Here is a 15,529-nt window from a genome sequence, read left to right as displayed (position 1 = left end):
TTTACCACTCTCTAAACCATGCTCCCATAATTAGGGTGGTATCATGTTTGTCAAAGGGTTTTCAAACAGTGGTGAATGGAATCATTTGGCTAAGAAACGTTTGTTACACTGGAGTGCCAGGGTTCACGTGGGGACTGCCATGTGATTCAGGCCAAAATTTGGAAACCCTCGGAGTAGATAGTATGTGGACTACAGAAGGACCACGCGTGAGAGCCTGGAGCTTATGTGTGAGATTAACTTTCTGTTTTAATGTTTCCGATTGCGGTGAGGATGAGCTAGCCGCACGTTTCGGCGGCTCCAGCTCCGACGGACCTTTGGGCTCTTAAGAGCCCCAACGGGAATTTTTTCGGCCGAGTAACCCGGTGTGGGAAGGGAGTCCGTCCCCCCCCCCCCCCCCCCCCCCCCCCAAACGACGGAAGAAAAAAACGGCGGCGGCTGCAGCCAGAAGAATCTTCGACTATAAGGTCAGAGGAAGAGGAAAACAAAATGGCGGCGGAGAAATCGCAGGCGGCATGGGGGCCTGAGCAGGACGAGGTCGTGAGACGGTGCGTGGACCTGCTGAAGAAGGAGTTACTGACCCCGATGCTACAGGCAATTGAGGGGCTTAAGGAGACTTTAAAGACCCAGGAGACTGAGCTCCGCGTGGTGGAGCAGAAGGTGTCGGGTATTGAGGACGAGGTCCTGGGCCTGGCGGTTCAGACTCAGACGCACGAGGCACTTCATAAAAAGTGTGCTGAAAGGATCGAGGCCCTTGAAAATGGAGCGCGAAGGAAGAACCTTAGGATACTAGGTCTCCGAGGGTGTGGAAGGAGTGGACTGTGGAGCGTACGCAAGTAAGATGCTGAGCTCACTGATGGGTGCTGAGGCCCCTGCGGGCCCCATGGAGGTGGAGTGGGCAGGTCGGATCCCGGCGAGAAGACCAAAAGCGGGAGAACCACCGAGGGCGATAATCGTGCGATTCTACCGCCTTAAGGACAGAGAAGAGGTCCTGAGATGGGCTAAAAAGGTACGGAGTAGCAGATGGGAGAATGCGCTGATAAGGATATACCAGGATTGGAGTGCGGAGGTGGCGAGAAGGAGGGCGAGCTTCAACCGAGCCAAAGAGGTTTTGCACAAAAAGGTGACGTTTGGGATGCTGCAGCCGGCAAGAATATGGGTCACGTATCAGGAGAGACACTATTACTTCGAGACGGTGGAGGAAGCATGGACCTTTATTAAAGAAGAGAAACTGGACCGGAACTGAGGGTCTGATGCTGCAGTGAATTGTTATTGTTATTTTTTTTTGTTAATGTTATGGTGAAAGTTAATCGAGAAGTAAACAGGGAAGGGGGGAGACTCTGGGGAAATGTGGGCGCCGGCGATGGGGGAAAGACGGGACATAGTCGGAGAATGGGGAAGGGGAGGGGAGGGGAAAGGGAGCTGCGCCATAAGAGGCGGGTCAGGTAAAGGGATGTTCCCGCGCCAGAAAGAATAAGGCGGGAAAACAGGCGCAAGGCGGATGGGAGTTCCCTCACACCGGGGGGGTCGAGGAGTGAGCAGGAGTAGCCGGGGTCAGTTGAAGTCAGCTGACTTACGGAAGTGATATGGGGGGAGCAATCAAGCTAGATAGGGATCTAGCGGGGGGGGGGGGGGGGGAACGGACAACTGGGTTGCTGCTGCGAAAATCCAAAAGGGAATGGCTAAAGAGTGGGTGGTCGGGGACGGTGTGCGACGCTGGGGGAGCGAGCGGGAGCGCGGAGGCGGGATATGGGACTGGCCTAGAGAAGGTAATGGCTAGTCGACACGGGAGGGGGGGGCAGGTAGCCCCCTAGTGAGGCTGATCACGTGGAACGTGAGAGGCCTGAATGGACCGATTAAAAAGGGCCCGAGCGCTCGCGCATTTGAAAGGACGAAGGGCAGACGTGGCTATGCTCTCAAGAGACGCACCTAAAGGTGGCAGACCAAGTTAGGCTAAGGAAAGGATGGGTGGGAGAGGTGTTCCACTCAGGACTGGACGCAAAGAACAGAGGGGTGGCCATTTTGGTGGGGAAACAGGTAGCATTTGAAGCAAAGAACATCGTAGCAGATAGCGGAGGTAGATATGTAATGGTGAGTGGTAGGCTGGAGGGAATGGAGGTCGTGTTGGTTAATGTGTATGCCCCAAATTGGGACGATGCGGGATTCATGAGACGGATGCTGGGGCGTATACCGGACCTGGAGGCAGGAAATTTGATTTTAGGAGGGGACTTCAATACGGTGCTGGACCCTGGGCTAGATAGATCCAGCTCAAGGACCGGAAGAAGGCCGGCAGCGGCCAAGGTACTTAAGGGGTTTATGGACCAAATGGGGGGAGTGGATCCATGGCGATTTCTTAGACCTAGGGCTAGGGAGTATTCCTTCTTCTCGCATGTCCATAAAGTGTACTCCCGGATAGATTTTTTTGTTTTAGGAAGGTCGTTGATCTCTAGGGTGGAAGAAGCTGAATACTCAGCCATAGCGGTTTCGGATCATGCCCCACATTGGGTGGACCTGGAAGTAGGAGAGGACAGGGAGCAGAGAACACTCTGGCGATTAGATGTGGGACTGATGGCGGATGAGGGAGTGTGAGGGGGTGTATTGAGAGATACCTGGAGGTCAATGACGACGGCGAGGTCCCTGTGGGAGTGGTCTGGGAAGCACTAAAAGCGGTGGTCAGAGGAGAGCTGATCTCTATTGGGGCCCACAAAAGGAAAACAGAGGCCAAGGAAAGGGATAGATTACTAGGGGAAATTTTAAGGGTGGACAGGGAATTTGCAGAGACCCCGGACGAGGAGCTGTACAGGGAGAGGAGACGACTCCAGACCGAGTTTGACCTTCTGACCACCAGAAAGGAAGAGGTACTGTGGAGGAAGGCACAGGGGAGGAGGTACGAATATGGGGAAAAGGCTAGTCGCCTGTTGGCGCACCAACTGCGAAAGAGGGCAGCAGCGAGGGAGATAGGAGGAATTAGGGATGAAAGGGGAGACACTGTGCGAAGGCCAGGAAAGATAAATGAGGTGTTTAAGACCTTTTATGAGGAACTGTATAGGTCTCAACCCCCAGAGGGAGAGGAGGGGATGCGGCAGTTCCTGGACCAATTGAGGTTCCCGAAAGTGGAGGAGCAGGAGGTGGCAGGCCTGGGGGCGCCGATTGAGGTGGACGAGGTTATTAAGGGACTGGGAGGCATGCAGGCAGGGAAGGCTCCGGGGCCGGACGGGTTCCCGGTGGAATACTACAGAAAATATGTGGACTTGGCCCCGTTGATGGCGAGGACGTTCAATGAGGCCAGGGAAGGGGGGACTCTACCCCCGACGATGTCGGAGGCGACGATATCGCTAATTTTGAAGAGAGACAAAGATCTGTTGCAGTGCGGGTCCTATAGACCTATTTCACTATTGAACGTGGACGCCAAGTTGCTGGCAAAGGTACTGGCATCGAGGATAGAGGACTGTGTCCCGGGGGTGGTGCACGAAGACCAGACAGGGTTCGTAAAAGGGAGACAACTGAATGTTAACGTGCAACGACTATTAGGGGTGATAATGATGCCCTCAGTGGAGGGGGAGGCAGAGATAGTGGCGGCAATGGACGCAGAGAAGGCATTTGATAGTGTGGAGTGGGAGTATTTATGGGAAGTGTTAAGGAGGTTTGGGTTTGGGAACGGGTTTATTAGCTGGGTTAGACTTCTTTATGGGGCACCAACGGCAAGCGTAGTTACAGGTCGACATAGATCGGAGTATTTCCGATTATATAGGGGAACAAGACAGGGATGCCCGCTGTCTCCATTGTTGTTTGCGTTGGCAATTGAACCTCTGGCCATGGCGTTGAGAGACTCCAGGAAATGGAGAGGGGTGTTTAGAGGGGGAGAAGAACATCGAGTCTCGTTATACGCGGACGACCTATTGTTATACGTGTCGGACCCAGCGGGGGGGGATGATAGAGGTTATGCGAATTTTGAGGAGGTTCGGGGAATTCTCTGGGTATAGGCTAAACATGGGGAAGAGTGAATTATTTGTGATACATCCAGGGGACCAGAGTAGAGAGATAGAAGGCTTACCGCTAAGGAAGGTGGAGGGAAACTTCCGATACCTGGGGATTCCGATCGCTAGGAGCTGGGGAGCCTTGCACAGACTTAATTTGACACGGCTGGTAGAACAAATGGAGGAAGACTTAAAGAGGTGGGACATGCAGCCTTTATCGCTGGCGGGCAGGGTGCAAGCAATTAAGATGATGGTCCTCCCGAGGTTCTTATTTGTATTTCAATGTCTCCCTATATTAATCACCAGGACCTTTTTTAATAAAATAGATAGGAGCATCACGAGCTTTGTGTGGGCAGGGAAAGTTCCGAATGTAAGGAGGGGGTTCCTTCAGCGTAGTAGGGATAGAGGAGGACTGGCACTACCGAACTTGGGAGATTATTATTGGGCCGCCAATGTGGCAATGATACGTAGATGGATGATGGAGGGTGAGGGAGCGGCGTGGAAAAGACTGGAGAGAAAGTCCTGTAAAGGGACGAGTTTAGAGGCGCTGGTGACGGCACCGCTACCGCTCTCATCTAAAACGTATACCACGAACCCGGTGGTGGCGGCAACACTGAACATATGGGGACAGTGGAGGTGACAGAGAGGGGTGCAGGGAGCCCTGGTGGGGTCCCCTATCAGGAACAACCATAGGTTCGCCCCAGGAAGAATGGATGGAGGATTTCAGTGCTGGTACCAGTTGGGAATTAGGAAGGTGGAATTAGGAAGGTGGGAGATTTATTCATAGATGGGACTTTTGCGAGCTTGGGAGCATTGGAGGAAAAGTATGTTACCCCGGGGAAATTTCTTTAGGTATATGCAGGTGAGGGCGTTTACTAGACAACAGGTGAGGGAATTTCCGTTGCTCCCGACACAGGGGATACAGGACAGGGTGCTTTCAGGGGTGTGGGTCGGAGAGGGCAAGGTGTCAGAGATTTACAGAGAGATGAGGGAAGAGGGGGAGGAGTCGGTGGGAGAACTAAAGGGAAAGTGGGAAGAAGAATTAGGGGAGGAGATAGAAGAGGGTATGTGGGCTGATGCCCTAAGCAGGGTAAACTCCTCCTCATGCGCCAGGCTTAGCCTGATTCAATTTAAGGTGCTACATAGAGCACACGTAACGGGGGCAAGATTGAGCAGGTTCTTTGGAGTGGAGAACAGATGTGGGAGGTGTGGTGGGAGCCCGGCAAACCACGCACATATGTTTTGGGCGTGCCCGGCACTGGAAGGATATTGGCAGGGAGTGACGGGAGTGATCTCGCAGGTGGTGAATGCCCGGGTCAAACCAAGCTGGGGGTTAGCTCTATTTGGAGTTGCGGAAGTGCAGGAGGTGAAAGAGGCCGATGTTGTGGCCTTTGCGTCCCTAGTAGCCCGGCGCAGGATCCTACTTATGTGGAAGGAGGCGAAACCCCCCCGGACTGGAGGCCTGGGTAAACGATATGGCGGGGTTTATTAAACTGGAGCAGATAAAGTTTGCCCTGAGAGGATCGGCTCAAGGGTTCACCAGGCGGTGGCAGCCATTTCCCGACTACCTAAGGGAACGTTAGAGGGAAGACAGATGACCAGCAGCAGCAACCCAGGGGGGAGGGGGGGAGGGTTAGTTTAGTACAGGTCAATAGATAATGGGGTTTTGTTACTTGTGTATTGTTAAAAATTTCTATTTTGTTATCGTTCCGTTTGTTTTATAAGAGGGAAAAATGTTGTTTAGAAAAAAATTTCAATAAGATATATATTTTTTTAAAACTTTCTGTTTTAATAGTGTGTTTAAATGTTAATTTCTAGAGTTAACTTCCCTTTAAACTGTGGCTGAAAATCCATATCAATAATAGTTGATCTCCTGTAGTGTGGCACATGCACATCAAGTTGTTTTCAACTGAAATGGATTTGGAGAAAGAGTTTTGTTGGCTTTGAAGGGTGTTGGGTCAGGGCAGGTGACATTTAATCTGGTAAATCGCATCTGGTAGACGCCGCTGTGAAGATCTTTTTTTTTAATGGCTTTAAACAAACTATTTATTTGGAAGAATCTGGTGCTCCCAGACATGTTGTGCAGTGCTGTGTGTAGTTTGTTTACTGATGAATCCTCAGTTTAGAAAAAGCTATAACCAAAGGAAGCTAATTACTGGTTGCAAGCTTCACTGAGCACTTATGTATAATTGTATTTGGTCAGAGAAGGGTTAGGTGCCAGTCACAAACTTGAGATTATAGATCTGCATTCATGGAATTGAGATCAGCTGGACAGCCACAAGAACAGGATTTTGCATCAAATCAAACAGCATATCAGGGTGTGAGAATTGAAGGAGAAACCTGTCAATTCTCTCGTGACTTTGTTTAACCCCTTCCAATATTGCACAAAACCACTGCCAGAATTTCTGTATGTCTGTTAATTATGGAAGTAATGCTCTGGGTAATAAAGCCAAGCTTTTTCTACAATTTCAACAAGACATCCCAACTCCTGTATTCAATATTCTGACAAATAAAACCTAGCATGCTGAATGTCTTATTCACCACCCTATCCACCTGCGACTCCACTTTCAAGGAGCTTGGAGTATAGTGTTCAATTCTGGTCGCCACACTACCAGAAGGATGTGGAGGCTTTAGAGAGGGTGCAGAAGAGATTTACCAGAATGTTGCCTGGTATGGAGGGCATTAGCTATGAGGAGCGGTTGAATAAACTCGGTTTGTTCTCACTGGAACGAAGGAGGTTGAGGGGAGACCTGATAGAGGTCTACAAAGTTATGAGGGGCATAGACAGAGTGGATAGTCAGAGGCTTTTCCCCAGGGTAGAGGGGTCAATTACTAGGGGGCATAGGTTTAAGGTGCGAGGGGCAAGGTTTAGAGTAGATGTAAGAGGCAAGTTTTTTTACACCGAGGGTAGTGGGTGCCTGGAACTCGCTACCGGAGGAGGTGATGGGAGCAGGGACGATAGAGACATTTAAGGGGCATCTTGACAAATACATGAATAGAGGGATACGGGCCCAGGAAGTGTAGAAGATTGTAGTTTAGTCGGGCAGCATGGTCGGCACGGGCTTGGAGGGCCGAAGGGCCTGTTCCTGTGCTGTACTGTTCTTTGTTCTTTGAGCTATGAACCTGTACCCCTAGATCGCTTTGTTCTGTAACTCTCCCCAACTCCCTACCATTAACTGAGTAGGTCCTACCCTGATTTGGTCTACCAAAATGCATCACCTCACATTTATCCAAATTAAACTTCATCGGCCCAATTGGTCAAGATCCTGTTGCAATCTTGTAAAACTTTTTCACTATCTTGGTGTCATCTGCAAACATGCTAACCATGCCTCCTACATTCTCCTCCAAATCATTAATATATATAACGAGGGCAGCACGGTGGCACAGTGGGTTAGCCTTGCTGCCTCACGGCGCCGAGGTCCCAGGTTCGATCCCGGCTCTGGATCACTGTGTATGTGGAGTTTGCACATTCTCCCTATGTTTGCGTAGGTTTCACCCCCACAACCCAAAAGATGTGCAGGGTAGGTGGATTGGCCACACTAAATTGCCCCTTAATTGGAAAAAATTAATTGGGTACTCTAAATTTATTTATTTTAAATATATATATATATATATATATATATATATATATATATATATATGTAATATATTATAACAAATAAATGTGGACCCAGCACCGATCCCTGAGGCACACCTCTGGTCACAGGCCTCCAGTTTGAAAAACAATCCTCCACAACCACCCTTTAGCTTTGGTTACCAAGCCAGTTTTGTATCCAATTGGCTACCTCACCCTGGATTCGGTGAGATTTAACCTTTTGCAACAACCTACCATGCGGTACTTTGTCAAAGGCCTTGCTAAAGTCCATGTATTTGACTGCACTGCCCTTGTATACCTTCTTGGTTATCCCTTCAAAAAACTCTGATCAAATTCATGAAACATGACTTTCCCCATACAAAGCCATGCTGACTTTCCCTAAATAGCCCTTGCCTTTCTAAATGCTTGTAGATCCTGTCCCTCCGAATACCTTCTAACAATTTACCCACTACAGAAATATGGCTAACCGGTCTGTAGTTCCCAGGCTTATCCCTACAGCCCTTCTTAAACAAGGGCTACCCTTTAATCTTCAGGCACCTCTCCTGTGGCTGTTAATGATTCAAATATCTCCGCTATGGGGTCAGCAATTTCCTCCCTAGCCTCCCACAACGTCCTGGCATACATTTCATCAGGTCCGGGGATTTATCAAACTTGATGCGCTTTAATACCTTCAGCACCTCCTTCTCTGTAATATGTACACTCCTCAAGACATCACTTTTTTTTATTTCCCTAACATTTGGGCCTTTCTCAACAGTAAATACTGATGAGAAATATTAATTTAGGACCTCGCTCATCCCTTGTGAATCTGCACATAGATTACCTTGTTTATCTTTAAGACGCCCTACCCTCTCCCGAGTCACCATTTTATCCTTTATGTATCTGTCAAAGCTCTTTGGATTTTGGTGCATCACCAAAACGTTTATTTGGATTTGGGATGGGATGCTGGTGGGTGAAGGGGAAATGGCGATGGTAACCCAACTGGAGACCTGAATATACTGAATAATTCAGTCAGTATTTTGGTTTTTATTTTATTTCTATTGTTCAAGGCCTTGCATTAAGCCATGGAAATTCAGTGCTGCAAATTTGAATTAAGAGCAGTTATATGTCAGTGCTCTATATTTGCAAAGGGATGATATTCAGTGGATTTTATGGGTTACTAAATGTGAAGGCTTCTTGGTTGTACTCAAGAGTTTGTGTTTGAGGTGTAACCAATTTAGCACAAAATTAGACTGCTATAGAGTGTTCTTTACATTGTTGCTAATGCTAATTTATTTGCATTTACAGTGCTGTAGGTAAGACATGCCTGCTCATCAGCTACACCACCAATGCGTTCCCTGGGGAGTACATCCCAACTGTGTAAGTTTTGTTGTAGCCTTTTCAAAACTCTTTGAGCTATTTATATATTTTTGGTTGTTGAATTCAAATGTTTTAATTTTGTAGGTTTGACAACTATTCAGCTAATGTTATGGTAGATGGGAAACCAGTAAATTTAGGACTCTGGGACACAGCAGGTCAGGAAGATTATGACCGACTCCGACCCCTCTCTTATCCACAGACGGTATGTTACCTTCTTTACTTTTACTCTTGGCAGTTTTCTTCCTTCCTATCCTGGCGATTTAATTATTTTCTTTTTGCTTGGACATTACAAGTCATCCCATATCTCATCTAAGTAATTGTTACTTTTCTGAACCTTTATGGTAAACTTTGAGCAGACATTATATAAATTCCATCCTGTCCTTGCCTGATGTCCCATTCAGAGTTCCAGTATTTTTGAAGCATGATAATGTAGAATAAGATTTGAGGAACTGTTGTCATCATCATCTGTGAGTGATTGTTGGAGCTCCTATCAATGTCCTCCACACCTCCTTTGACTTTCATACTGTCCGTGGTATTTCCACCAAAAGTACCTCTGCTTTTCTGCCCAAAGCCATTGGCATTTTCTGGTGGTGCCCAGGTTAATTAACCAGCACTCAGCACTGACCAGTGCTCACTATTTATTGTCATCAGGTTTTAAAACCTGATTTGACTCCCATCAGAAATCTGGGGCGGGATTCTCCATTAGCCGACACTGAAATCGGGGCTGCGATTGGGAGGAGAATAGCTTCCAAAGCCAAGATCGCAGCAGGCACCGGTTTGATGCCAAATTGCGATGCTCCGTCACTTTGCAAATGGCGTCAATGCGATGCACACCGCGTGTACTTTAAACACTGTTTGCATATCATTAGTGGGGCCCACCTGAGATTCTCCATCTCTGATGGGCTGAGTTCCCGACGGCGTGGTCTACTGTGCTTTCTAAAATTGTGAAACTGGCATGGCGGCTGCTGAGAGAGAGGACATACGGACAGTGTCCAACACCGCCATACTTGGCCGACAGTCATGCCGCTGGGGGGGGGGGGGGGGGGCACTTCAGCCAGAGCCATGGGGAGGTGGGCTGTGGGATCGGAGTGGAATGGTATGCAACACCATTACCGCAGCCGGCAAGGCAGCCATGCAGATGCTAATGCCTCTGACAGCCCGCTTTAAACCTGGCATGCCCTGGTTGCCCTCTGGCCCCAGCTGACCCATCAGCTGTATGGACGATTCAACATATACTGTCCCATCTTTTTGGCTTTAACAAGTGAGTGTGGGAAATGTATGTTTGTGCGTGGCTGCAACTTGTCAGCCCTGCGAGTGTTGATCACGGACACGGCGAATCCAGCACTGTTTTTCATGGTAACCGATAGTGTTCCACACGGCACTGGTACTAGCCCATCACCGGTAGCAGAGTCGGTGCAGGTGCGGCGCCGATTATCCTGTCGTAAAAGTAATGGATTCTCCAGGGCAGCACGGTGGCCGAGAATCCCAGGTTCGATCCCGGCTCTGGGTCACTGTCCGTGTGGAGTTTCCACATTCTCCCCGTGTTTGCGTGGGTTTCGCCCCCACAACCCGAAAGTGTGCAAGTTAGGTGGATTGGCCATGCTAGATTGCCCCTTAATTGGAAAAAATGAATTGGGTACTCTTTTTTTTTTTAAAAAAAAAAACAAAAACAAATTTTAAGTAATGGATTCTCCGTTGGCGTCAACACTTAGTCGCAGAAATGGAGGATCCCCGTTGTTTGTCAGGTTGCATTGTAGTACATAGTAGACAGACATGTAATATTCTTGTCTCCAACGCACGTATTTTCTGTTAACTTGTTTCAGTGAAGGTCACAACAGTTTGCATATTGATTTTTTTCCTTAGAATTTTGTTCATATATTTTTTTGCATTGTTTATGAAAATTTGAGTTTTTATTGGTCAGGCTCAGTATGAAGGAACTCCATCTCACATTTGACAAAATGTTCTTTGGTATCTTCCCATCAAAGTAAAAGACTAATTGCCTTGATGAAATTTCAATATGATCACTTATTTCAAAAGAATGTTATAAATAGCCACATTTAATGGTTATAATGGGGGCAGCATGGTGGTTAGCACAATTGCTTCACAGCTCCAGGGTCCCAGGTACGATTCCCGGCTTGGGTCACTGTCTGTGCGGAGTCTGCACGTTCTCCCCGTGTGTGCGTGGGTTTCCTCTGGGTGCTCTGGTTTCCTCCCACAGCCCAAAGATGTGCAGGTTAGCTGGATTGGCCATGCTAAATTGCCCTTAGTGTCCAAAATTGCCCTTGTGTTGGGTGGGGTTGCTGGGTTAAGGGAATAGGGTGGAGGTGTGGGCTTGGGTAGGGTGCTCTTTCAAAGAGCCGGTGCAGACTCGATGGTCCAAATGGCCTCCTGCACTGTAAATTCTATGATGAAGTACTTATAGCACAGAAACAGGCCATTCAACCCAGCAGGTTCATGTTTATGTTTCACACAAACCTTCTGTCTTTATTCATCTATCGCCACCAGCATATTCCTTTGTCCTTTGTACTTAGCCAGCTTCCCCTTAAACTCATCAGTGCTCCTTGCCTCAACTATTCCCAACTACACCTTGCGTTAGCCAGTTCCACATTGAGCCACAAACTGGGTTTTTTTTAAAGTCCAGAATTCTCTGTTGCTGGATGTATCAAATGGTTATGGTCCCTAGCTTTGGTCTTCCCTGACGATGGAAACATCCAAATGTGGTCTGATCAAAGTTCTACACAAGTTTAATTTCTTTGCATTTCAATTCTACCCCTCGAGAAACAAACCCCAATGGTTTGTTTGCTTTTTTTCTTCTTCATTTTGTTCTTATTAACCTATGTCACTACTTTCCCCGATTAATGTAGTGGTATCCATGATTCCTTTGTTCCTCTATCTCACTTAGAAATTTATTTTCCCTACAAAAATTCACTTGCCTCAAACATTTGCCAATTGCATGCCCGTTCTGCAAGTTTATTAACGTCTTCCTGTATTTGTTTATTAACTACACCAATTATTGGAATCATCTACAAAGTTTGAAAATATATTTCTGATTCTAGTCCAAATTGATCATGTAAATAGTGAACTGCAATTGTGCCAGTATTGATTCTTATCAAACACTACTTCACACAATTTGCTAATCTGAGTAACTATCTGTATCCCTTCACTGTTTTCTTGTGTAGCCAATTTGCTACTTTTCTCCTGACTCCATGTGTTTTGACCTTAGTCATGGGTTTATTCGGCAGTTTATCAAAGGCTTTTTGGAAATCAATTATTCCATTATATTACAATTTGCTCTTTCTGTTATTTATTTAGTAAACTTGATCACAGGTTTTGGAATCTGTGTTAATTACTCATTATGTTTTTTAGTTTCAACATGTTTTTCTGTTACATCTTTCAGTTAGGATTCCATAATCGTTCCTATTGTTTATAAACTAATTCATTTATGGTTCCCTGGAATTGTTACTTTGGAGAATCACATTTGATGTGTGCCAGTTCTTTGGCACTATTCCCATTCCTAATGAACTTTTCATATATACGGAATAGCACATCAAATCTCTTCCCTAATTCTTTTAATATCCATCAGTGCATTCCATTCAGACCGGGGGGGATAGTCTCATTAAGTTTGATTACCTTAAATGTTTTCATATCTTACCATGTTAGTCTCCATGCCAATTTGAAGTATGATGTTCCCCAAGAGTAGTGGTCGTGAATCCTTATTTTCATGGAACAAATTAACAATCTTTATTTTTTGCATTTTTTCCCTTTTTAACAGGATGTGTTTTTGATCTGCTTTTCACTCGTGAGCCCAGCATCCTTTGAAAACGTCAGAGCAAAGGTAACGTGTCAACTGAGGTTTCAAAACAAAGTTTACACATGTATATACGCCCTATGGAACCTTGAGCAGTCTGAAAAGTATGATCATAAATAAGCAGGATACCTGGTTCACTGGGCTTAAAGGTCTAGTTCAAGGGAAATAAATAGAGGCTTTAATCTCCAATGTGTCTCACTTTTGCAGTGATGTAGGATTAGTGTTTTGTATGACACCCACATGTATAGAAACTGTTCATAATTTCACAGTGTATTTACGAATCCTTATCCACTGTAACTCAGCCAAGATGGTATGCAGACAAACTACCCTCAAGTGCATCGGTTTGCAGATTTTCTTCCCCTTGATAGAACATAGAACTAGGAGCAGGCGTAGGCCATCTGACCCCTCGAGCCTGCTCCGCCATTCAATAACATCATTGCTGATCTTTTTGTGGACTCGGTTCCACTTAATCTGCCTGCTCACCATAACCTTTTTTTCCTTTAAGAGAAATGCCTTTTACTTTGGAACCACTGTCTTGACCATTTGAGCTCTGGAGCTGAAATAGATTTGAGATGTCTCAAAGCAGTCTCAAATGGAATGAATACAAAACGCACCATTGGCTTTTCATTAAAGTAACTGCATTTAGTTTAAAATATAAGTGAAGTGAGTGGATTGTACAAGAAGTTGGATATGGAAGAGCAATTATTTGATTCTATTGTCTTGTCATTTTTATTCCATGCAGTGGTATCCAGAGGTGCGGCATCATTGTCCAAACACGCCAATAATCCTGGTCGGAACAAAGCTGGATTTGCGGGATGATAAGGACACCATTGAAAGGCTAAGAGATAAAAAGCTGGCTCCCATTACCTATCCCCAGGGGTTGGCTATGGCGAGAGAAATAGGTGAGTGGTGGTAAGGTCTGGGTAAATTGTGGGACATGATAAGATACTTTGCCAATTACCGAACACAGTAGGAAAATCTATTGGTCACATTAAGATGGAAATTTAGCAACAAAACATAATATAAAAATACAGCTTCATCCAGGCCATGGTCAGGTGCATCGGGCAATCATCTTTCAAATGGATATATTTGTTTGATACCTATGGGTTGTTGCAACATGCAGACTTGACAGATCGCCAGAGGAATGAATGACTGAGCCAGCCTGTCAATCTGATGTAAATGAAGGCTAGCGGACTTTTGAAGGAACGCCAGAGGCAACAATTGGAATTTGGTCTCTTATCCACGGGCAAGGCGGTGGGATAGCTGAGGAGAGTGAGAGGGGTGATGTATGAGTACGGGGAAAAAGGGAGCAGAATGCTGGTGAATCTGTTGAGGAAGCTGGAGGGGCGAGAGAGATCGGGGAAGTGAGGGATACAGGGGGAAGGTGTTCTTGAATCTGGCGGGATGAATGGAGTGTTCGAGATTTCTAAAGCAAGCTGTATAAATCGGAACCTTCAGCCGGAAAAGAGAGTTGAGGTGAATTTTGGGAGGGCTGGAGTTCTTGAAGGTGGACGGGGAGCTGGTAGAGGACCTGGGGGCCCCAATTCGGCTTGGGGAGGTAATAGAGGGGCTAGAAGCGATGCAATCAGGTAAGGCCCCGGGACCGGACAGTTACCTGGTGGAATTTTTAAAGATGTTTTCGGGGTGCTGGGACCGTTGTTGGTAAGGGCCTTTAGCAAGCAAAGGAGTTGGGAGTGCTCCCCCAGGCGTTGTCGCAGGTGTCGATCTCATTTTGAAGCGGGACAAGGACCCGGAAAACTGCGGGTCATATAGACCAATCTCCTTATTGAATGTGGATGCCAAACTGCTGGCAGATCCTGGCCACACGGATCGAGGATTGTGTCCCAGGAGTAATAGGGGAAGATCAGACTGGGTGTGTTGAGAGGCAGCACCTGGCGACCAATATTAGGGGGCTATTGAATGTTGTCATGATGCCTACAGAGGAGCGCGAGGTGGAGGGATGGTGGCTATGGACGCAGAGAAGGCCCTTGATCGGGTGGAGTGGGGCTACTTATGATAGATCCTGGGACGGTTCGGGTTTGGGCAGGGATTTGTGGACTGAGTCTGGTTGCTTTATTTACAAAGAATTTACAGTGCAGAAGGAGGCCATTCGGCCCATCAAGTCTGCACCAGCTCCTGGAAAGAGCACCCTACACAAGGTCAACACCTCCACCCTGTCCCCAGTAACCTCACCCAACACTAAGGGCAATTTTGGACACTAAGGGCAATTTTTCATGGCCAATCCACCTAACCTGCACATCTTTGGACTGTGGGAGGAAACCGGAGCACCCGGAGGAAACCCACGCACACACGGGGTGGATGTGCAGACTCCGCACAGACAGTGACCTAAGCCGGAATCTAACCTGAAACCCTGGAGCTGTGAAGCAATTGTGCTATCCACAATGCTACCGTGCTGCCCCAGGCACTGGTGGCAAACATGCACAAATCAGCTGAGGTCGGATTATTTTAGGCTGTACTGGGGGACGAGGCACGGATGTCCACTCTCCCCACTGCTGTTTGCCTGGCCATAGAACCTTTGGCAATGATGCTGCAAGCTTCGTAGGTCCGGCAGGGGATTGCGGGGCGGGGGGGAGGTTGGAGGATAGGGTCTCGCTCTATACGGACGATTTGCTCTTATATATATCAGACCTTTTTTTGGGGGGGGGGGCGGGGAATTGGAGGGATTATGGGGGTACTAGAGGAATTCGGCCGGTTTTTGGGGTATAAATTGAATATGGGCAAAAGTGAGGTTTTTGTGATCCGGGCAAGGGGGCAGGAGAAGAGATTGGGGAAGGT

General features: G+C 47.2%; 1 protein-coding gene across 3 annotated transcripts in view; it reads left to right on the top strand.

Annotated features, from left to right (window-relative positions):
- LOC140395523 (ras-related C3 botulinum toxin substrate 3) overlaps positions 1-15,529 on the top strand; it is a 46,895-nt gene that overhangs the window by 17,799 nt on the left and 13,567 nt on the right. For all 3 annotated transcript variants that reach the window (XM_072483419.1, XM_072483420.1, XM_072483421.1), the window contains exons 2-5: positions 8,854-8,925; positions 9,010-9,127; positions 12,698-12,760; positions 13,476-13,635. In XM_072483419.1, the coding sequence (XP_072339520.1) occupies positions 8,854-8,925; positions 9,010-9,127; positions 12,698-12,760; positions 13,476-13,635 (413 nt within the window). The remainder of the gene's footprint in view (positions 1-8,853; positions 8,926-9,009; positions 9,128-12,697; positions 12,761-13,475; positions 13,636-15,529) is intronic.

This window comes from Scyliorhinus torazame, chromosome 18 (genome assembly GCF_047496885.1).
Source record: "Scyliorhinus torazame isolate Kashiwa2021f chromosome 18, sScyTor2.1, whole genome shotgun sequence".
NCBI classification, from domain to species: domain Eukaryota; kingdom Metazoa; phylum Chordata; class Chondrichthyes; order Carcharhiniformes; family Scyliorhinidae; genus Scyliorhinus; species Scyliorhinus torazame.
Note: the sequence above shows the minus strand (reverse complement) of the source record. Positions and strands in the feature narration are given on the sequence as shown.